General features: G+C 48.1%; 3 protein-coding genes and 1 pseudogene across 5 annotated transcripts; 1 reads left to right on the forward strand and 3 right to left on the reverse strand.

Moving 5' to 3' along the window:
- Positions 1-503: 503 nt before the first annotated feature.
- LOC136545535 (glycerol-3-phosphate dehydrogenase [NAD(+)], chloroplastic-like) lies at positions 504-5,146 on the reverse strand. Of its 2 annotated transcripts, XM_066537538.1 has the most exons (8): positions 4,740-5,143; positions 4,513-4,649; positions 3,731-3,836; positions 3,452-3,653; positions 2,814-2,901; positions 1,721-2,018; positions 1,474-1,623; positions 504-869 (listed from the first exon to the last, which is right to left on the reverse strand). In XM_066537538.1, the coding sequence occupies exons 1-8, from the start codon at positions 5,031-5,033 to the stop codon at positions 855-857; spliced, it is 1,290 nt and encodes a 429-aa protein (XP_066393635.1). In that variant the 5' UTR covers positions 5,034-5,143; the 3' UTR covers positions 504-854. The 2 variants fall into 2 exon arrangements, with proteins under 2 accessions (XP_066393635.1, XP_066393637.1); XM_066537540.1 differs by lacking the exon at positions 504-869 and having other exon boundaries at positions 1,507-1,642; positions 4,740-5,146.
- A 2,497-nt stretch (positions 5,147-7,643) lies between these two features.
- Positions 7,644-9,645, reverse strand: LOC136545536 (small ribosomal subunit protein eS12). Of its 2 annotated transcripts, XM_066537541.1 has the most exons (5): positions 9,558-9,645; positions 9,421-9,469; positions 8,357-8,648; positions 7,999-8,064; positions 7,644-7,900 (listed from the first exon to the last, which is right to left on the reverse strand). In XM_066537541.1, exons 2-5 carry the CDS (start codon positions 9,423-9,425, stop codon positions 7,841-7,843), a joined length of 423 nt encoding a protein of 140 aa, XP_066393638.1. In that variant the 5' UTR covers positions 9,426-9,469; positions 9,558-9,645; the 3' UTR covers positions 7,644-7,840. The 2 variants fall into 2 exon arrangements, with proteins under 2 accessions (XP_066393638.1, XP_066393639.1); XM_066537542.1 differs by having other exon boundaries at positions 9,421-9,560.
- A 1,591-nt stretch (positions 9,646-11,236) lies between these two features.
- On the reverse strand, positions 11,237-15,702 carry LOC136543609 (uncharacterized; annotated as a pseudogene).
- Positions 15,703-15,706: 4 nt separating this feature from the next.
- Positions 15,707-19,947, forward strand: LOC136543610 (uncharacterized; the record flags this gene model as incomplete). Its single annotated transcript, XM_066536003.1, has 5 exons — positions 15,707-16,987; positions 17,604-17,684; positions 18,161-18,170; positions 19,630-19,767; positions 19,811-19,947. Coding segments are annotated over 5 exons (1,647 nt in total), but the record flags the coding sequence as incomplete, so codon positions are not given.
- Positions 19,948-21,242: the final 1,295 nt, after the last annotated feature.

A 21,242-nucleotide genomic window follows, 5' to 3' on the forward strand; every position in this document is an offset into this window, starting at 1 on the left:
ACAGTTCCAATTAAATTCTAAGTCTTTTTGGATTTTTTTTATACATATTGTCTGTTTGTGTATTGCTATGTATTCAGACATACGCTATGTCTAAATATATAGCTAAGCGAGTATAATTTTAGGATTATTCTAGGTTACATGGATGCCGGGCTGCCGGCTAGTGCTCCGCTTTAGATGGCCCTCATCTCCTTCCAATTTAATGCCAGAGCTTGAGAACATTTCCCTCCTCAAAACAAAAGTCACCGTAAAGCTTTTGCCGGTGTACAAGGAGAGGAAAATGTGTTCCGAAATTTAGAAATTGCTAAGGACCACCATTACTGGATATCACTTTTGCATTAATAATGTAATGTAATGGTACAAAAAAGTAAATGGTCTTTGGCAGATTTTTCATATGGTCGGTCATGGGCCCAAGCTGCACGTTTTTCAGCCAAATGATTTCAGCTACACGCACTCTGTTCGAGTAAAAAATGTGGAGTTATGAGAGCACCAAAAGAGGTGCTCCACAAACTCCAGGCCTTGTTTAGATTGCCTCAAAATTCCAAGTTTTTTCACTCTCTTCATCACATCAATTTTTGGGCGCATGCATGGAGCATTAAATGTAGGTAAAAAAAATAACTAATTGCACAGTTTGGTTGTAAATCACGAGACGAATCTTTTGAGCCTAGTTAGTCCATGATCGGACAAAGTTTGTCAAATACAAACAAAACGTGCTACAGTGTCCAGGTTGCAAAAATTTGCAATCTAAACAAGGCCCCAGTTTTCTGTGGAGCTACTCCACGGTGGAGTTTGTGAAGCAGTCCCAAACACCCCCTTAGAGCCAAGTAGAAAAATGCAAAACTCCATTGCTAGCCTTGTTAGACTTCCTCCACCTGTAAAAGAATTTTTTTACATGTTGTCATTCATTACTAATTCAAACAAGACTAATGGTAGATTTATTTACTATAATGCGCAGATAGCAGTAGAGAAACCCTTGTGTGTTTCAGCCTTCCAGGCAAACTATCGCTACTTAAACTAGAAGCATCGAAACGAAGTGGGTGTCTAATTTATTTACTATAATGCGCAGATAGCAGTAGAGAAATCCTTGTGTGTTTCAACCTTCCAGGCAAACTATCGCTACTTAAACTAGAAGCATCGAAACGAAGTGGGTATCTGTTTTGTTTAGTCAGAATAGCCAACAAGAACGCCTGTTCTCATGATCAAAACATTGTCGCTGGAACACAATAATAAAAGACACAGACAACACATGAAGAATGATTTCAGGAGAAGACAAGTTTGTTTTTCTTCTTTTAAGACTATGTGGTTGTTTAGACAAATTGCTTGATTATTGTTTCAATTTTACAAGTTAAAAAATGTGAAGCCACTAGCCAAACACAACAATTTAAATAGAGCAAGGATCCGATGGCTGTGCTTGTGAAACAAAGTACTCCAGTTTCATTTGGTAGTCTGTAATGAAACTCAAATTAAATGGCATACCTGAGGAAGATTCATTAACTCCATAACCGCCTTATTTGGAGTTAATTCGTTATCAATTATCCGTGCTACTGCTGTCAAGACTGGCATTTTGACCTTGTACTTCTGAGCCAATGCAATGACAGCCCCAGCAGTTGATACACCTTCAGCAACCTAAAGATAGATAAATGCACTAATTACAGATTGATTATACAGATGAGTAGGTGACATCTTCTGCATAAACTGATGTCATGGAAGGAATTCTGCACACCTGGTTCATAGAACTCATGATTTTATCAAGCGTTTCGCCAGAACCAAGGCGTAGTCCCACAGTTCTATTCCGTGAAAGATTGACGAAACATGTAAGCATGATGTCACCAGACCCAGACAAACCAGAAAGAGTAGTTGGCTTTGCTCCCATCTTCGTTGCCAACCACCGTATTTCTGAACAGCCTTGAGCAACAAGGGCAGCCATACAGTTATTTCCAAGACTCATACCTTCCACTATACCTGCAGCTATTGCAAGAACATTCTTCAGGGCACCTGCAATTTCTACTCCTGTAACATCACTGAAGTATCATAGGTCACATTCAAAAAATTTGCCTAATGTTTTCTCAGTATCACAGGTCACTGAAGTACCAGAACTGTCATAATCAAAATAATGAATCTCTACTAACCTAACTCCTAATGTGTACAAAATCATAAATAGTTATCAGTGGAAGAAACATTCATCACACTTCTTTATGTTAGTACGGTATATCATGTATAACCTATTAGTTGGGATAGTTTTAGCTGGACAAAAGTTTCTCAGGCAACAGAAATTCCCAAGATTGCTCCTAAGACTAACATTGAACTGTGTGGTAGCAAAGGAAAACTATTTCTTATGCTGAGCTGTTGAATGTACTAGTTGCAAATTTTAGATTAATAGTCAATTTAAGATGAAAATTGAAGAAAATCATTAAATTTTCCTTTATTGAATGTTGTTCTGGAATTCAGGTAGTAACACACACACTTTTCCCTTGTCTTAATAGTTCAGAAACTAATGCCATGCCACCGAATTTAAACTATAAGAACTTTTCTCTCTCTCATACAAAAAAAAATCAAATAGTAAGAAGAGCAAACAAAAAAAAATCCATGTTTCATTTTGCTCACGCATCTTCCACCTCATCTTCTTACGCCCTGTTCGTTTGAACTGCTTATAGCCATGGTACAGTGATTTTCTCTTACAACCAAACAGCATCAACCGGCTTATCAGCCGCAGAAACCATCAGCCGAACAGAGCCTACATGGCATGCACTTTTGCATTCATGCAGTTGTAGCTTGTTGTATCTTCTGTAATGAAGTCATGGAGCTAGGCAGTTTACCTTGATGTGCTTATCCTCAAATTTGGGGAAGCTAACAGTTGTTGAACAGAACTTGCCAACTTCTTATCTTTGGATGCCACCACCATTGCTACAATTAAAAGTTGAATGACAATGAACTTCAGTCCAAATTGAGAGCTTGCATGTGCTTGATGAAAGAAAGAAATTCAAAGGCTAGTGAGCATCAAACACTAGTGGAATAGCTTGCACAATTGCATGGCTAGATTTCAAAATACAGTTGTATTTGTTGTACCACCTGATACCTATGGTTAAAATACAGTTGCACGCCTGTACTTGCTTTTTGTTATGTTTTCAAGAAAGAAAAAAACAGTAGTTAAAAGTACAGTTGCATTTGCCATACAACATCATACAGTAAAAACTGGACCAAAAAAGATAAGCAGTGCAGAATCTCTGCTTTCGCTCCTGATTATGGAGAGTTTCTCGGAATTTTTTTGTCTTTTCTTTTCTCGGAATTTTCTGATTATTAGGATTGTTTTGGTGTCTTCAAATCCATCGTTTATTCTTTCATATACAGATATGTGAAGAAGTTTAAAGGAATACAGGTACAAATAACTCAGCATCAACATTAAGCTTGAAAAAAGTGACATAACAGGTTAACAATATTAATAATATCAACAGACCTGTAGGCAATTTGTTCATTAACTCTGCAGCAAATGATGGTCCTGACAGAACAACAAATGGTTGGCGGCGATTTCCCAATGCTCGTGGGATGATTTTAGACATTGTCCGAAGGGTATTGAGTTCCAACCCTTTGCTAAGTGATATGAATGGCAACTTTGGATCAACATGTGTCGAAATACTTTCAAGAAAGGATGAACTGAACTGCCACAGAAAGTATCAGAGTCAAAAGGACGAAATATCTGCAACAAGCATAATGCTTCGTAAAGAACTGTGAATACCTGAACCGGAACAGCATGGAAGCAGAAATCAGCTCCTGCTAAAGCATCAGCAGCACTAGTTGTTGCAACAATATTTTCTGGCAATCTGTGTTCTGCTAAGTACTTGCTGCAGTAAAAAGGCAGAAGGTGTAATTCAGATACATTGTAATAGTGTTCACCAAACATAGTTCATGATGGGGCCACTCTATATAAGAAGGTGTCTGAAGCACTCTGAACACATTAGAAAATTGTTGTATCTTCTTTTCCTCCTTTTTGTGTGAAGCCAAATATTATGGTTATATATACTCATCTAGTACTATCATACATAAACTGTAATAAACCATCAATATATAGCATATTCATCTCAAGATCATGTCGCTGGTGAAATGGCTATATCGAAGAGAAAACAGTTCAGTTACAGTTTTTCATGCACTTTGTTCAAGTCAATTACTCAATTTAAACGAGATGAGATTTCCTTTCAAATTCTCATATGCGTTGGAAACATTGCCCATACATTTTTGTACAACTATGCAATATGGACTCTGAGGAGTGAGGATGGGATGCAGCACAAATTGATGTACGGTAACGGCTAAGTGCACACAAAATTAGTTTTCCAAACCCGAAACGTGCCATTGCCTAATTGGTCCTAATAAGAACAGGCTGATATCACTATGTCTGACGACCTGCCCTGCCCGTCGATAATCTGAGTATCTATTCGTTCAAGATGATCATTGAGTGCAAAAAGAACCTAAGAAAGTATTCTACCACATGGATCAAGAAAGGAGGCAGCAGAGGTTACCAACCAATTGACATGTCTGTTGTTGATGGACCGGCAGACGAGGTCGTCCCTGAGCAGCATTGCCACCTCTAGATCGGCCTTCTTGGCCGCCACATGAGCTGCCATGGCCGTCCCGAACGACCCTCCCCCGAGAACCACCACCTGCGAAACCGGCGAGGCAGCTTCTCTCAATCAGATCCTGCAAGGAAGCGCGCATCCAAATCCAAGCCCAGAAAGTGCGTGGGCGTCTACCTTGCGCGTGGTCTCGAGGACGTCGCTGCGGTTGTGGCGGCGCCAGGAGCGGGACCACCGGACTAGCTTCTCCCACGCGATGCGCACCGCGCGGCGACGGTCCTTGCGGCCGCTCCTGCGTGGCGAGGCGCCGGCGTCTTCGGCGTCGTCGTCGCTGGAGTCCTCGTCCTCCGGCGGCGGCACGGCGTCAGTGGCGCCGGTGAAGATGGGCGGAGGGCGGCGGACGGCGGCGGCGAGGCGGGGCCGAGGACTCGGGATGGAGGGAAAGAAGGCGGTGGTGGCGGCGGCGGCCATTGGAGAATGGAGAAAGAACAGATTCGCGCGGCCTTGTTATTGTTGCTATCTTATCCGTTCCCGCCTTTCGCAGCTCCCCTGCTTCTCGTTCCTTTTTTTTTCATTCCACTCGAGTGATTTGGAGTCTTCTGGCCAATACAACGATGCCACATTGTCTTTCTCCTCGTGAACCGCTCCTTTGGTAGGGTTTCCAACAATGTTGTCTTTCTTCCTCATGAAATGCTCCTTTGATAGGATTTCTAATTGCTTGCCAGGTAGGGTTTGAGGGTTAAAAAGGATGGTTGGAGGCTCATTGGCGGCTTATGGACTGCTCCTTTGGTAGGGTTTCCAACTCCTCGCAAAGTAGAGTTCGAGGGTTTAGAAGGATGGTTGGAGGCTCATCGGTATAGATGTCCAACAGGCCGGCCCGGTCCGGCACGGCCCGGGCCCGGGCTAGGCACGGCTCGATGGGGGTTGGGCCAGCACAGCAGGTCGGGCCAGGCACCGTGCCTGACCTATGGCCCAGGCACAGCCTGCTGGGCCGTTTTTTGGGTCGGGCAGGGCCGAGAAGCACGCGCAATCCAGCGTGTTGGCCCGGCCCATGGCCCACGAGGAAGCGCGACCAGCCAGAGAGAGGGGGAAGGGGAGTATCTGGCTTCGGACGGAGCTGGGGGCCGGCGAGCTCGCTCCTGCGGCGGCCTAGGCCGATTCCGCAGTGACATCGCTCGAGGAGAGGGAGAGGCAGAGGCCGTCGGCGCTGCGAGGAGAGGAGAGGTCGCGCGAGGAGCCGAGGACACTGAGGAGAGGGAGGAGACGTCCCGGTCCCGACGGCCAACGCGAGGGAATGGGAGGGGCGTCCGCGGCGTCAGCGCAGAGGTGAGAGACTGAGAGGAGGAGGAGCGAGTGCGAGCGTGCGGCACAGCAGCGTGGGGAGGTCAGGAGGGGGCTGCGTGAGGGGGTGGGGCCGCGGGGGGAGCCCGGGAGGGGAACGGAAAGGGAGGGAGATAGGGAGTTAGGGTTTGGGGGTGGGGGCTTAGCAGGCCGCTGGCCGGGCCGCGCTCTGTGGACTGGACCGTGCCGTGCCAGCCCACGTGCCTGAGGAGCGGCCCAGGCACGGCTTGCTCCACCGGGGCCAGGCCAGCCCGGGCCCGCTGAGCATCGGGCCGTGCTGTGCTTGGGCCGGGCCAAAATAACGTGCTTCGTGTCATGTCATCGTGCCTCGGGCTGCATGGACATTTATACTCATCGGCGCCCGGTAGGATTTTAAACTGCTCGCGAGGTAGAGTTTGGAGGTTTAGAAGGATGGTTGGAGGCTCATCAGCTTCATAGTAGAGGGGCAAGGGGTGCACTGGAGAGTTTGGTTTCAGACTTTCATGGCTAGGGCACGCCTAGCCCCGTCTTTTCTCGCTAATGCCAGCAAGCCTTACCTTACCAGATCAGGCGAGTGAAGAAAGCGAAATTTTTGCCAACTCTAGCCCCGAGGCCACCTAGTTAAGGAACCAAACACTCTGGGCACGTTTGGATTCTCAACTAGGCTTGCCTGGCCTCACTAGCACAAGCTCCAACAACCTTGCCTGCCCGAGCGAGCTGGATTGGCTCTCTGGTTGTAGCAACGATTTTGCTTGCCTACACAAGCCCCTAGGCAGCTAGCTTGTCAACCAAACGTCAATCTCTTCTGTTGTTTCTCACCCAGCAAGGTAAGGTGAGCCCTGGTGAAGGATCCAAACGCCCCCTCCTTCGCTCAGATAGGTGAGGCAAGCAGAAGAACCAAACGCGTCCAAAAACCAATGTCGCACTCCTCTACTCTCTAGCATGCCAAGAACTCTATGGTCAATGTGTTTCCAAGCTGCACCTCAGATTTAACATTATATTTTTCAAAAATATCGTCCCTTCTCCGGTTCTATTAGAACGTTTGCTGTTATTTTGAAGATCTCGTAGCTCCAACAATTTCCCAAACCTAACTTCAATAAGAAATTTTTTTTCTCAGTCCATCAAATCATAGCCTCCCACCCCTCAAATAAATGAGAGACCTCTCCTCCGGTCCTCCCCAATCCACTGTTTTTTCACATTAGGGATTGGATTTTTTTCGTTCTGCTAGAAGAAAGACCTTCAAAATTCTAAGACCTCCTCAATCTACTATTTTTCATATTAGGGATTAGATTTTTTCGTTCGGCTAAAGGAAAGACCTTCAAAATTCCAAGACATGTTTTATATCTCCCCCCAATAACCAGTTTTTTTTTTTTTGGGTTGAAGTCTCCTACCCTTCATCGTATCGCATGTTACACTGTCTGACCACTCAACCGTTTCCCTCTGCTTTCCATTCTCATGTTTGAGGAAATGGCAGTTCAAACATGATTTAATTTGCTAAAAACAGATTTCCATAGTGCCTTCGCAATGTGGTCTCGTGGTGGTATGAAGATCACGCATAATGATTTCATAACTGGTGTATGCTATGGACTGTCCTAATAAAAAGCACCACAGGAAAGTGTAAATTGCACTGCATTCGAGCAGAGCACATACATATTTGTCAAATCAAATAAGACAAAAAAAAAAGAGCAATCGCAACCCAGAGAGTATAAACATGAAACACCATGGAACATGGATATAAACATAAAAAAGGTAACGGCAAAGTAAGCATAAACTCAGCTCTTCATGATTTGCATTAAAACCAGATGACAGCACCATAAACAAAAAAATTCAGATGTCCGAATTGCCCACATCCTCATTGGCTCTTCTAGTAAATTGTTCTAATCTCCTAGCAAGCCCCAGATGCAAGCATAATTTTAAGCCCAGTTCCAAACACAGAGTATTACTGAAACGTGTTACACCTAGTGCGACTTGACATACTCCTGCACTATGTTAAGGCCCTCAGATTCTTCACCGTAATCCTGGTAATTGAAACGAAACAGTGAAAATGTCATGTTACCTGCCGAGTAAACCAAAAATAATTAATTGTAGTAGGAAAGTAGGTGATTGATATGCTTACCTTGACAACGACACAGGAGCAGCCTACAACCTTCCTTGCCTTGCCCTCAGAGTCAATCTTGCAAAGCTGCAAGGAGTGTAAGTGGAGGTTGTTACGATCAAGGCTCAAGTTCATACAACAGAATACACAGCATAGTGGAAAATGGCATGCTCTAGAAAATTGAAACACATCTGAATGGACTAAAAATAAAATGTAAAGGCTTCACATTTACAGAAAATAGTAAATTTTTCCCTGTCAAACGAAAGTTGGAGCAATGGAAGTCATAAAATGAATGTTAAAATGAGTAATCCAGTGACACTACCTGGGCAGCAACAATAATACTATGTAAAAAATGCACAGGTTTTATACTCAAACTCACCCCAGCCCACTCGCCAAGAGTCTTAGCAGCAGGAACAGTGACCAGGTGAACATTGTGCTCAGCGCAGAGCGCCTTCACCAGCTTGACATAATCAGGCTGGTCACAGTCCTCAGCAAGCACACAAAGCTGTGCGGCGTGCTTCTCGATGGCCTTGGCAGCCTCACGAAGACCCTTGACAAGTCCATCGTGAGCACTTGACTTCTTCATCACGAGCTGCAGCGCAGTCATCAAGTCCATCGGCTCTCCAAGAACTGGGGTTGGTGCCTCGACCGCGACTGGGGCCTCCTGTTCACTGCCATATCAGAACAATTTGGTGAATTGACAAGGCTGGAACCAAAAGCTTTAAGTACATCAAACAAATTTGCAATGCAAAACCTATAAAAGTATCAACATATACTGCACACAGATAAAACATTTCAATGCTACTAGTAGTCAGGCATTGGGATAATACAAGCAACAGGACATAGGTCGCAAGCCAGCAGAACTTAAAAGCAAACAAAGTGAAGTTCATTTTTACAGTCTTTGATATGATGATAATAATAATCTCAATCAATTGAAACAAAACCATTCATCTGTCAGCTGGTTAGATTGGTACACTAAACTACACAGACAAGGCAAACCTGCAGAAAACTAAAGCTTACTAATAGCCCAATTAGCCATCAAAACCTCAGTTTGGTTTTGTCAGCCTGCTAGCAACTGGAGGCTTGAATTGCACAATTTTCATCAAATCATAAGTTATGAACGCACTTGCAAAACAATCTAATTTCATTAGAGCACAAATGAGCTGAACATGCCTTTATGAAGCTCGACCCAGGGCAGTAGATGTGCCCAATCATCATTCAAGATCGGAAGACCGCATAGTCGCAGGATAATCATTTCATCACAACAGTAGCGCAACTAATCTACCGAGCTATTGGCTATTGCTACTGCTACCCGCGACTGTTCCGGAAAGCACGCATCGAGTAGAACGATTCTAGCGGCATACCAATCCGGAACTGAAATTTCATTAACCAGACCAAGATTCCTGAAACGAGCAAGGAAAAGACATCGGCTGGGGAACTTACGCCATCTTCCGCGCTGTGAAGGGGTCCCTGGCCGGCTGCGAAGGGAGATCTGGAGCAGGCAAGCGAAAAGTCAGTAGCGATTAGTGAGGGAGACGGGAGGAGCAAGAACAAGCGAGACGAGGGGAGCGCGCCGCCACCTGGAGGGAGGGAGGGAGCACCGGGCGGCTGCTAGGGCTTTGGCGAGAGGGTGTGAGACAGGTGGGAGAAGGCGGAATTATAGTGCCGGGCTGCCGGCTCGTTGAGCCAGGCCTTATGGGCCTTCGTGGGTTAAATGTTTGTATGGGCCTTCGTGGGTTAAATATTTATATGGGCCTTCGTCAGCTCTCTGAAATATTCCAGCTCTGCTGGCGTGGAGCCTTCTCTTCCTTTTTCTTAGTTCAGCATGGAGCTTTTTTTGTGCGTGGTGACGATCATATTTTATTGGGCTGTACGTAGGGGTATTTTTGTCATCTCATATGAATCTTATTTTCCCCCAAACTTTATAATCACGTTTAGCTTAGGATGGAAAAAGTATGTATTTATAATGGTATAAATTTGTCTGTTTGTTTGTTCGATTGTGTATCGACAAATTCTACGGAACCGTGTCAGTAAATAAATTTTATCTATAAAGAAAAATGGAACATGCTTCAATACAAAAGTTATGAAAAAAATAAATAAAGACGATAAACAAATCAAAGGAGACAAGATATAGTACAAGAGAATAATCCATCTATCTATATTGTCGCGAAAAATAAGTGTTCACATTACAAAGAACAAAACAACGTAACTTATTCTCTATTCTACTTGTTAGTAATAGTTTGTTGGTCTGGAGAAAGGATATTGTTCTCAATGTACACTTACGATGTTATAAACATAGTGGTGTTAAGTGGTAACCAATTTCATACCGTGTGTCCTAACAAATGACAATCTCTATCTCTACGACTAAAACATTCATAACTATTCCGTCCACAGGTGCAACACCAAAGCCGCTCCATGTGATCAGATCAGAAAGGCAACGCGCACTCGCTCCATACGATCAGTTCAATCCCTATAACAGCCACAGCAAATTAGAAAGGCAAAAATCAATTCGCTCTCAATCCCATCCCATCCCATCCCATCCAATGTTCATGCGTTACTCACGTGCATCGAGATCCTTCCGTCGGTTTGCCTTGCCTTTCCATGCGTTCCCCTGCTGCTCGCGCCGGCAGGTGGGACCTCATCCCTGCAGCGTTGTTCCTCCCTGCGGTGTTGAAGTAGGAAACAACGCCGCGCACCACGTTGATTGCGGCGCCTGCTCCCTTCCTCGTGCGGCCCTTCTTTTTTTCTCTTGCTCTCCCTTCTTCCCGTGCGTTGCTTCGCGTACGTCGCCCACGAACGCGCACCGCCTCGTGCGGCTGGAGGCTTCCCTTCCGTGCTCCTCTGCTGCGTCTCGGTCCACGACGAACCACGCCCGGCGCGGTGTCTTGAGTCTTGACGACGCTGCGCCTACAGATAAGGCCAATCTGATACGAGAAGAAGGCGCGAAATCTTGACGACGCTGCCCGCTCGAGTCTCCGTGGCGCCGCGCCCTCATCAGTGAAACTGCTGCTTTGCGCCGCCCTCCCCAGTATCCAGCGGTGAGCCAATCAATCCCCTGATGTATTTCCTACTTGCACTCATCCATCCCCGTCTGGGCCTGCGTAGGCAGCCCTGGTGTGAGCAGCAGCAAAATCATTAAACCCTTTTAACTTGGAAGCACGTGACGATCACAGGTTATTTAAATGAGAAAATTCCTTCATTGCCATTGAAAACTATAACCATCCCTTCCTTGCCATTCAAAATTATATGATCACTTCATTGCCATTAGTTTTAGATATTCTGTTCCCTCATTGCCACTGCTGTTACAGAGGAGTCACGGCGTGACTTCGCTCCCGTTCCCGACGTCCAGACACCATCCGACGGTTCAAAAAAGTGCCTCCCAGCGGCGGCTGGGCTGATGTCACCATGCTGCCACGGCTGTGGTGACGGCGGCGGGAGGTGGGTCAGTCCGTCAGTCAGTCAGGGGCACGCCCCCACCGACTGCGCGAGCCGCTCGACCTTGACGGCGATCTCCGGCGGCACCCGCATGGCGGGGCGCGGCCACTCCTTGCAATGGCGGAGGTCCAGCCCCAGCACGTTCGACACATCCTCGGAGCTCCACCCGGCCCGCCGGAGCGAGTCGGAGCACCGGTCGGCCTTGAGCAGGAGCGCGTCGAGCACCGTGTCTGAATCCACCGCAGCGGGGGCGGCCTCCTCGCCGTCGAACACCCCCCCGGAGGCCGCCACCTCGACCATCTCCGTCACCTCCGTGTCCCTCCACCCGCCCTGCCTCAGCACGTGGCCCAGCCGGTCAAGGTAGCTGTCCACCCAGTGCGGGATCCTAGACCGCCTGGCCGCCGACGGCGGCGATGCGCACCCGGAGGACCGCGACGACGTGGTGGACGCCTTCGACGAGGACGAGTCGCGGCGGCGGCGGCGGTTGTGGGGGATGTACCCCAGGGTACCACAAGATGGTACATGGGCCGCACCATCCGAGGTGGCCCGGCCCGTAAGATCAAGGCGTACACATCAAGATTACAAGTTGTACTAGATATTGTAATAGTACCAAATTGGATACTTTACTTGTAACCTTGTCTCTTCGGAGTATATAAGGAGAGACAAGGGTCCCCTAGAGGATAGGTTAATCTGTATACATCTCAATACAATACACCAAAGACACAGGACGTAGGATATTACGTCGATCAGACGGCCCGAACCTGTCTAAATCGCTGTCTCTGCGCCTTGTGTCACCATCTGGTTCCTGATTACACGCACCGTCTACCGACAATCTACCACCACGGGCACCCCCCTCGGTGGACTGCCGACCATATTTCATCGACAGTGGCGCGCCAGGTAGGGGGTGTGCGTGCTGATCCTTTGGCAAACCAGATGGGATTTTCTTCACCAACTTCATCCGTGGCAACCTGGCGACTGGCGGCGGCATCCCTCGATAGACGGATCTGATTTCGCATCTACTGCACTCCAACGATCAAGCGGCGGCCAGCAATAAAGCAACATGGAGCTATGTTTCCATCAAAGATGCTAATCGGCCGTACGAGCAAACTGGAGCAATCGAAGAAATATTCGAGCACTACAGATCTCATCGGGAGTGATCAGTAATCCTACAAGCTGCTATACGTCGGCGGCATAGCTCCAGGTCTCGTGGCCACCTTGTACGGATCAGCCAGATCAGTGGGACCAAGGAGGAACAAGTGAGAAAAAAGAAGCCAACTCCAGATGAGATCAACATGCATGGACATGCATCACAACGCACGGCTGCATGCAGGAGCGGCTAGCAACCAGGCACGATCGATTATGGATCTGCACAGACGACACTTATCATTGACCAATCAAGGAGGCCCGACGTGGGTTCAATCTACAGAGTCATGCTCTGGCCGCGCGATGGGCCCAGGCATCACAGCCATGCACCGGATCGGAGTCAACCATGGACAGCATGCAAGATCTGAAAAGCTCTAGTTAATTCCGGCTTTGCATGCAGCAAGGACGCGTGATCTACCCAAGCCATGCAAAGCTAACAAGATACGTAGCATGTATATACGTATATACATCTGCACGGAAGGAAGCAAATCAACTACACGTGAGGTCTACTTGCACGTATCCATCATCATGGAGCCAAATACGACGACTCCAACAGCGAAGCGGTCTCAGCCAGAGGCGAGCCACGCCGAGCCATCTAGTAAGCTACATCGAGCCAAGCGAGCCACATCAAGCTGTTCAAGCCATCCAGTGGGTCACGACGATGCAGAAGTGAGCCGCGTCGAGCCACAAGCGAGCCATGTCGAGCCAACCACGGATCACGTCGACCACGTCCTGAGCGGCTCCGCCAAGCTCCGACCACCAGACCACCTCGACCACGTCCCAAGCGGCTCCGCCGAGCTCCGACCAGCAGACCACCGGACCACGTCCCGATCGGCTCCGCCGAGCTCTGACCACATCGATCACCAGACCACGTCGCAATGATGATCGCCGCAAAGAACGACGCTACGACAACCGCGACCACCGTCATGACGGCAGGTCAGAAAACTCGAGGGCCGGACGACTTCATCGCCATCGACCAGATTTCTATTCAAAGATAACTACACTTCTAATATTTATATTTAATATAATTTTCATTATGACGTTTCTCCACAACGTCCTCGTCATAGTTATTCTTCAAATAACGTTTGTCCATGTATACAATCTTAAATATAACATACAGCTATACTTAATGCAAATCCTTGACCAGTCATGTTGACGCTCGATGTCTCCAGAAAAGGCCCTGTCTCCAGCTCCTCCCTACACGTGCACGAGCGTCTGCCCTCTGCGTTATGTGTGGTCGGCAGCGGCTCCTTAGCGACGCTTTGTTCTTCCTACACGTGCACGGGCTCCGCGCCCCGCGTTATGGTTAACGGGCTAACTAGGGCTGGAGACTCAGCTACATGCTAACTGGTCGGGCAATTTATATTAAGTATAAACACAGACTTCACATTAACACTGATGTTTACAAAGCACCAACTGCTTTATCACATCATGCTCATTTGCAAATGACTGCTGAGCGTTGTTTCTTCACCGCTGATTTTTCTCCATAATTTATTATTTTATACATCATGTACTACCATTCTACATATTTATATTTTAGGAATTTTGAGCTATGCTCGGGGACTTCGTCGCTCGCTTCTTGACCTACGCTCAGGGACTGCCTCAATCACTCTCCGACCACGGCTCGGGGACTTCGTCGCTCGCTCCTCGACCTATGCTCGAGGATTGCCTCGATCACTCTCCGACCACGGCTCAGGGACTTCGTCGCACGCTCCTCGACTTATGCCCGGGGACTGCCTCGATCATTCTCAGACCACAGCTCGGAGACTTCGTCGCTCGCTTCTCGACCTGTGCTCAGGGACTGCCTCGATCACTCCCCGACCACAGCTCAGGGACTTCGTCGCTCGCTCCTCGACCTGTGCTCGGTGACTGCCTTGACCACTCTCTGACCACAGCTCGGGGACTTTGCGTCTCAACTACATGCGACTGGTGACTCGCATACAGTTGAGATATTCTTTCTCGTTTAGACCTTGCTACAAGGCTCATACCTCACCTTCCAGCAAGCTCGGGGACTACATCGGTATGATGCACCTGCCGGTGCATCTCGTATCGCCTGTACGACGATTGGATTCTCAACTTAACTGGGAATTCTTTTTAGACTCTGGCACCACGTGCCTAAGTCACCTACTACCAGGCTCGGGGACTAAGTGGGCACACTTCACCTTGCGGTGAATGTGCTTGTTTTTCGACCACTACGCCTCTGATGATCAAAGATGCTACGCTTCAAGACGCACTTACATTTCTTTTCAGAAATACAAGTGGGCACACTTCCCGGGACAGAAATCTTTTTCTTTCTTCTTAAGAGCACCATACATTCTTCGGACAACCTACTTCTCCGGCGACAACGGTGGTCGGAGATGTCAAGAACTCAAGCCTCATTGTTCGGAGAAGGTTAAAATGGTGTGTCGCATCAGAATATATGGCGCTCGGGGACTAGCTGTGGAGGATATACCCCCGGGTACCACAAGATGGTACATGGGCCGCACCATCCGAGGTGGCCCGGCCCGTAAGATCAAGGCGTACACATCAAGATTACAAGTTGCACTAGATATTATAATAGTACCAAATTGGATACTTTACTTGTAACCTTGTCTCTTCGGAGTATATAAGGAGAGACAAGGGTCCCCTAGAGGACAGGTTAATTTGTATACATCTCAATACAATACACCAAAGACACAGGAGGTAGGGTATTACGTCGATCAGACGGCCCAAACCTGTCTAAATTGCTGTCTCTGTGCCTTGTGTCACCATCTGGTTCCTGATTACATGCACCGTCTACCGACAATCTACCACCACGGGCACCCCCCTCGGTGGACTGCCGTCGGACGCCGCGTCACTCCAGAACTCGATCCAGCGCGGCGCCTTGCCGCCGCGTCAAGGCTGCGGCGTGTGCACGACGTTGTCGCGCGCGGCCGCGCTGGCGTGCTGCTGCTGCGACGCCACCGGTGTCGGCACCGCCCGTGGGTCCAGCGGCTGGAAGCAGGCGTCGAGGGTGAAGAAGTGGAGGATGTCGAGGCCGACGCAGAGGACGCGGTTGTCGGTGACGAAGAACACCGGGTTGCCCGCGAGGCAGGGGCGGCAGGGCAGGAAGCAGCGGTCGAAGAGCGGCACGAGCAGCGGCGTGCGTCAGATGGCGGAGCGCACGGTGCTCCGAGACCTCATCTCGTGGACGCCCATGCTGTGGTACCTCGGCGAGAGGACGGGAACAATCTTCCGGCCGTGCGCCCGGCGCGAGCCCGTGGAGGCGCTGCACGCGGTGTGCGCCGTGGCCATAGGCCCGTTCCACCGCGCCGACCACGACCTCCCCTTCCCCGATGACCCCAAGCTCCCGTTCATGCGGTACTTGCAGGACCAGTGCGGCCTCGACGTGGATGGGTACGTCGCGGTGCTCTCCCTGGAGCGCGACCGCATCCGCGATGAGTTCGGCGCCGACGATGACTCGGACGGGGCCGCCGTGGAGATTCTGGAGAACGAGGAGAAGCTGTTGGAGATGCTGCTGCTAGACAGCTGCTTCGTCCTGGTGGTGAGCTTGATGCTCAGCAAGACCGGCATAGGCAACGCCGCCGACAGCGTGACGCGGGCGGCGTCCATCAGCAAGGATTACTTCATACTGCACATGGCCGTGGCGCAGCATGCCGACGACATCAAGCTTGACATGCTCATGCTCGAGAACCAGGTCCCCTTTGGAGCCGTAAAACTTCTCGCCGCGTCGTGCCCCAGGCTCAACCTCCGGAACTCCGTCGAGGAGCTCGTGCTCGGATGCTTCAACGACATGTGCCCCAAGCGCGCGCGCCGCGCCGGCGACAGCGTGGCCGGCGGCGGCGAGTTCCATCACTTCCTGCACCTCTTCCACTGGTCCCGCGTGCCCAAGGACAAGTACTTCGTCCTCTCGACGCGACGGACGCTCCTCAAGATCAAGAAGGAATCGGAGCGGCTGTTCCCCTGCTCCATGGAGCTTCGGAGGTCAGCGGTGTGGTTCCGCGAGGCATCGTCGAGCTGTGGCGACCTGGACATGTGGTTCTGGCGACACCCGGCGAGCCCCGTGGCCGTGATGAGCGTCCCGTGCTTCCACGTCCACGAGTACAGCGCGGCGGTGCTCCACAACCTCCTGGCCTTCGAGAAACACTTCTACTGGGAGCACGGCGCGTGCATGACGGCGCACGTAGCGCGGATGGAGGGCCTGGTCCGTTGCCCGCAGGACGCGGGCATGCTCCGCAAGGTAGGGGTCCTTGCCAGCACGCGGGGAGGCAGCCGACGCCGAGGAGGAAAGATGTGCCGCGGCGCGCGTGGACAGGCGGCGCAGCCCCGCCGGGGTGAGGCTGAGGCCGGCCATCCGTCGGTCCACGTCCACCATTGCAGCAGCCGCCGCCGCCAAGCTTCCTCCTGCCTTGGACAGAGGAGGGGCGGAGATGAGCCGAGGCGGTCTGCTTGGGTAACGACGACAGCCGGAGGAGGAGCGAGTGAATGCGCTGCTGTAGTAAGAGGCCAGTTGGGAAACGGGGAGACGAGTGAATGCGCTGCCGAGAACAGAGAAGTACTTTTTGAACCGTCGGATGGTGTCTGGACGTCGGGTAAGTCATGCCGTGACTGCTCTGTCACATCAGTGGCGACGAGGGAACGAAAAATCTAAAACTGATGGCAGTAAAGAAAACATGTAATTTTGAATGGCAAGGAATGGATTGTTATAGTTTTTAATGGCAACGAAGGAATTTTCTCTATTTAAATCCGATTCCCTATACATCCTTTTTTTTAGTGCTGTTTTCCTTGGTCAGGTTATGCGTGAACATCTAAGAATAATTTGCTTGTTTTCTTGTATTCATGTGTTTTGAAAGCTCGATCTCACAAAATGCTAGAGTTGACACTTTACCAAGATTTTTTTCTATTACATAGATCTACCACTGTATTGGTTTCCTCTGTGATTTAGTAACTATATTTTTTAATCACGTAATGACCTGGACAGGGGCGTTGGTCAGGATTCAGGCCGAGGCCATCCCTCACGCACCCGTGCGCTGTTGCTTATTGTGCGCTTTTCTTTGATCGCGGATCAGTTTCAGGCCTTGGGATCTGCTATTGGCTTGGTTTGCTCGGTGGTGAGTGATGCCAGTGCAACTGCAACCGTGCAAGTGAATGTAAATATTTTAAAGATTGTTTAGCACCCAATGTTGATCAGTGTTACTGTCCAGCTGTGGTGAGTGATGCACCTGCACCAATGCCCTGGAGACGATCTGTAGACGCCTGGGGACGCCGTCACAGCTAGCACGCCTAAGAGTTCAAGGTAACTAAATCATGAAAATTCCTAGACCATTTTTTTATGCAGTACTCTAAGACTCAACGGGTGATTGTGTGCCTTATCCGTCACGGTCTCTGGCTGTCAAAAAAAAGTTATCTTCGACATGAATTATACATTATGCATCACTTCTTTGACTGAAACACCTAGCTAATCAAGTTAATTACAAAATATGTCAAGGTGCTCAGTACACCTCTGATGCGTTCGTTGCTTTATTTTGCCCTTGATTACAGGCTTTACATACTAGGCATTCCACATAATATAGTATTCATTTGATTTTTCATGATAAGACATTAATACCTGTTGTATGCATCTTAGGTTCCTGAAGGTACCTAGAGAGATTCTTTTCTGGTGAATGGTGTTGTGTTCAAGAAGACATTTTCATATGCTGGATTTGAGCAGCAACCAAAGAAGTTCCCGAATCCGAACATTGAACTATAATTGAAATCTGAGAAGGAAAATGCAGAGATCAGGTATCTGTACCGATTCACTCAAGCCCCACCTGCTACAGAACAGAATGTGTGCTCCATTCTTTTTTTATGTTGCTTTATATGCTTTTCAATGTTTGCTCATACTGGCCCTGTAGATTATCTGACCCTCTGCAATACCAATCAATTGTTGATGCTGAATGAACATTATTTATGATAAACTGGATAAATGTGTGAAACCGAGTGTTTTTAGTATTTTTGTTAGCTATATTATATCTCTTACAAAAGCGTATGATTTACCATAAAATTCTAAACACACTACATGGACACGGGTGCGGGTGTCTGTGTCAGGGTCGGGCTCGCACTAGTAGAGAAACGGCCTTTCATCCATGGCCAAAAAGTATTTAGTTCCGGTTTAAAAATTGCAACCGTGGCTAAAGGGAGGACTGGACCTTTAGTCTCGGTTTGTAATACAAACTGGGACTAATTCTACCCTTTAGTCCCGGTTGTAATGGTTACCGAGGTGTGTCAGAGGCACGTCAGTGTCAGAATCTTTAGTCCCGGTTTGAGACATGAACCCAGACTAAAAGTGTGACTTTTAGTCCCGGTTTGAGACACGAACCTAGACTAAAGGTACCTTTAGCCCCGGTTTATGTCTCAAACCCGGACTAAAGGTGTCTCCAAACTGAATTTAAAAGGAAAGCGTATCTTATCTAAGTTAGATATGTGGTGGTAGGTGAGATGGTAACGCGTGCAAGAGCTGAAGTGGGAGGTTGTAGGTTTGAATCTCCACAGCTATAACTTTTTTTATCTAATAAACACCTCTACTCCCGGTTGAAGTAAACACCTCTACTCCCGGTTGGAGGAACTGGGACTAAAAATCAAGACCTTTAGTCCCGATTGCATAGTCCCGGTTCCAAAACCGGGATTAAAGGAGGTTGAGAACCGGGGCTACAGCTAGGTTCTCTACTAGTGTCGGGTGTCCATCTTTTGGGGATGCGCCATGATGCCAAATACCAATTGGAATCTAAAATGGGTGTGGGTGTTTAACATAGCTGAATAATTAAGACATGGGTGTTTGGATAACACCAAAACGACCCTGATGATTCTTGCCGTCTACCTTGAAAAATATGGAACAGGTACTGTCCTGTGTGATGCTTGGAATTCCAAAGCTAGTTGAAGAGCCACAGGCACCTCCTACTCCACAACACCCTCTTTCTCCCATGGGAGAAGCCTGTTCAAGAATGGACCTAACCGCCATCCATCAAATCCTATTTACAGCACATTACAGAGATGATGAAGGGAACAATGAGGTAAAATAAATGAGTGCATTCTGGTTCCAATCTTTCTGTTTTGTAGGATATGTGAAACCGGCATCATTCTCCATTCTGCAGCTATCTTTTCAAGAATGGACACAGCAGATGAGGCATATGTTGGATGCAAGGAAACGTGGCAACTCTGCCTTCAAAGACAAAGATTTTAAGGCAGCAATCGATTGTTACAGCCAGGTGGGCATGCATTTCTTGTTCATGAGGCTAAGGGTGGCGCGGCGGGGGCGGGGCTGGACGACGACGTGTTGGGGTGATCGTGTTCAAGTCCAACGTGTCAGACCCTGACGGCCGCCTCGAGACGTGGAGCGAGGACGACAAGCGGCCCTGCGCCTGGGATGGCGGGTAGCGGGCGGCGTGAGGCCAAGGGCGGTGCGGCAGGGGCGGGACAGCCCAAAGGTAACCTCCTGTTGATGCACCTAATGTTGCAACTGATCTTATTGCTGAATCCGTGTTTGAGCTCACTGTTCATCATCTGAAGAAAATTCGAGCAACGCTTGATTTGCACTTGCATCGCAGACTGTAGTAGCTAAGCGATGTGTGGTGGCATTCATGGATGATCACTATCCTTTACGGACTGTATTTTTATCCTGAATACGGTACCAACCATTATTCCCGAGACCCCCACTTGCCTTTGCTGTTGGTTTAAGTTTAGTTTACCAATTGTAGGCTGTAACTAGACACTTTTTCATTCAGTTCTGTTTAAAGCTCTGATCTGAACGGTGTCTCGTAACATTGTTAGTTAGTATAAAAACAGGTGAGTTGTATGAGTGACGCTATTAGTTTGCTGCTTGTTAGCATCCAACCCTGCTCCTTGGACACCCTTCTCAAACATCATCGTCCCTATTGCACGGTTTAGCAAATTTTCTTTATTGGTGCACGAAAGAAATGGATGTCGAAGATTTCTTCTTGCCGTCATAAAACATTATCTTAGCCGCATCACGGAAAGGATATCAGAGATTTCTTCATGTCGATGTAAAACATTATTTTAGCCGAATCACAGAAAAGTTTATACAGTCGAGTTAGTGGGCCTGCGACACCACGTTCTCTGCTAATTTCATGAACTTTGCCTTTTGAATTAAATGTCACTATAACTTCGGTATTTAATTTCATAGTATTGTTATCTCATCATGCGATCCGTGTGTTTTTAGTATAAAAGTTTAGCTGTCCCGTAGCAACGCACGTGCACGAAACTAGTAGTGAAAAAAGAAGCATGTCTATTATTCATATAGTAAGATCGATACTCAAAACAACAGTTAGTATGGAAAGATAGAGGCACTTCGTTTTCTTGCTAGACTTGGGTCTACAGCTCGACACCACAACATTAACCAGACAACAACATAAAGAAGCAATCCACGTATGATGGTAACAGCGCTAACCTGTAGCAATGACAAGAAATATCGAGCATGGCATAAGGTTAAATAGTACAAAAGGATATATGTTGCTGCACCAAACGTAACGTAGACTCCATACGTTGAGCTCGTGGCATAAACCAAACATAGGAGAAGTAAGGCATGACCTAAAAGTTGTTGACAGTGCAATACGTACTTCAATAGAAGGCTGATGAAGTCATAAATTCAATAGTAAGATATGGAAGTAAAATGGACCAAGAGAAGATAGATTAAGTTGTTTAAAATCGAACCT

This window comes from Miscanthus floridulus, chromosome 3 (assembly GCF_019320115.1).
Source record: "Miscanthus floridulus cultivar M001 chromosome 3, ASM1932011v1, whole genome shotgun sequence".
NCBI classification, from domain to species: Eukaryota; Viridiplantae; Streptophyta; class Magnoliopsida; order Poales; family Poaceae; genus Miscanthus; species Miscanthus floridulus.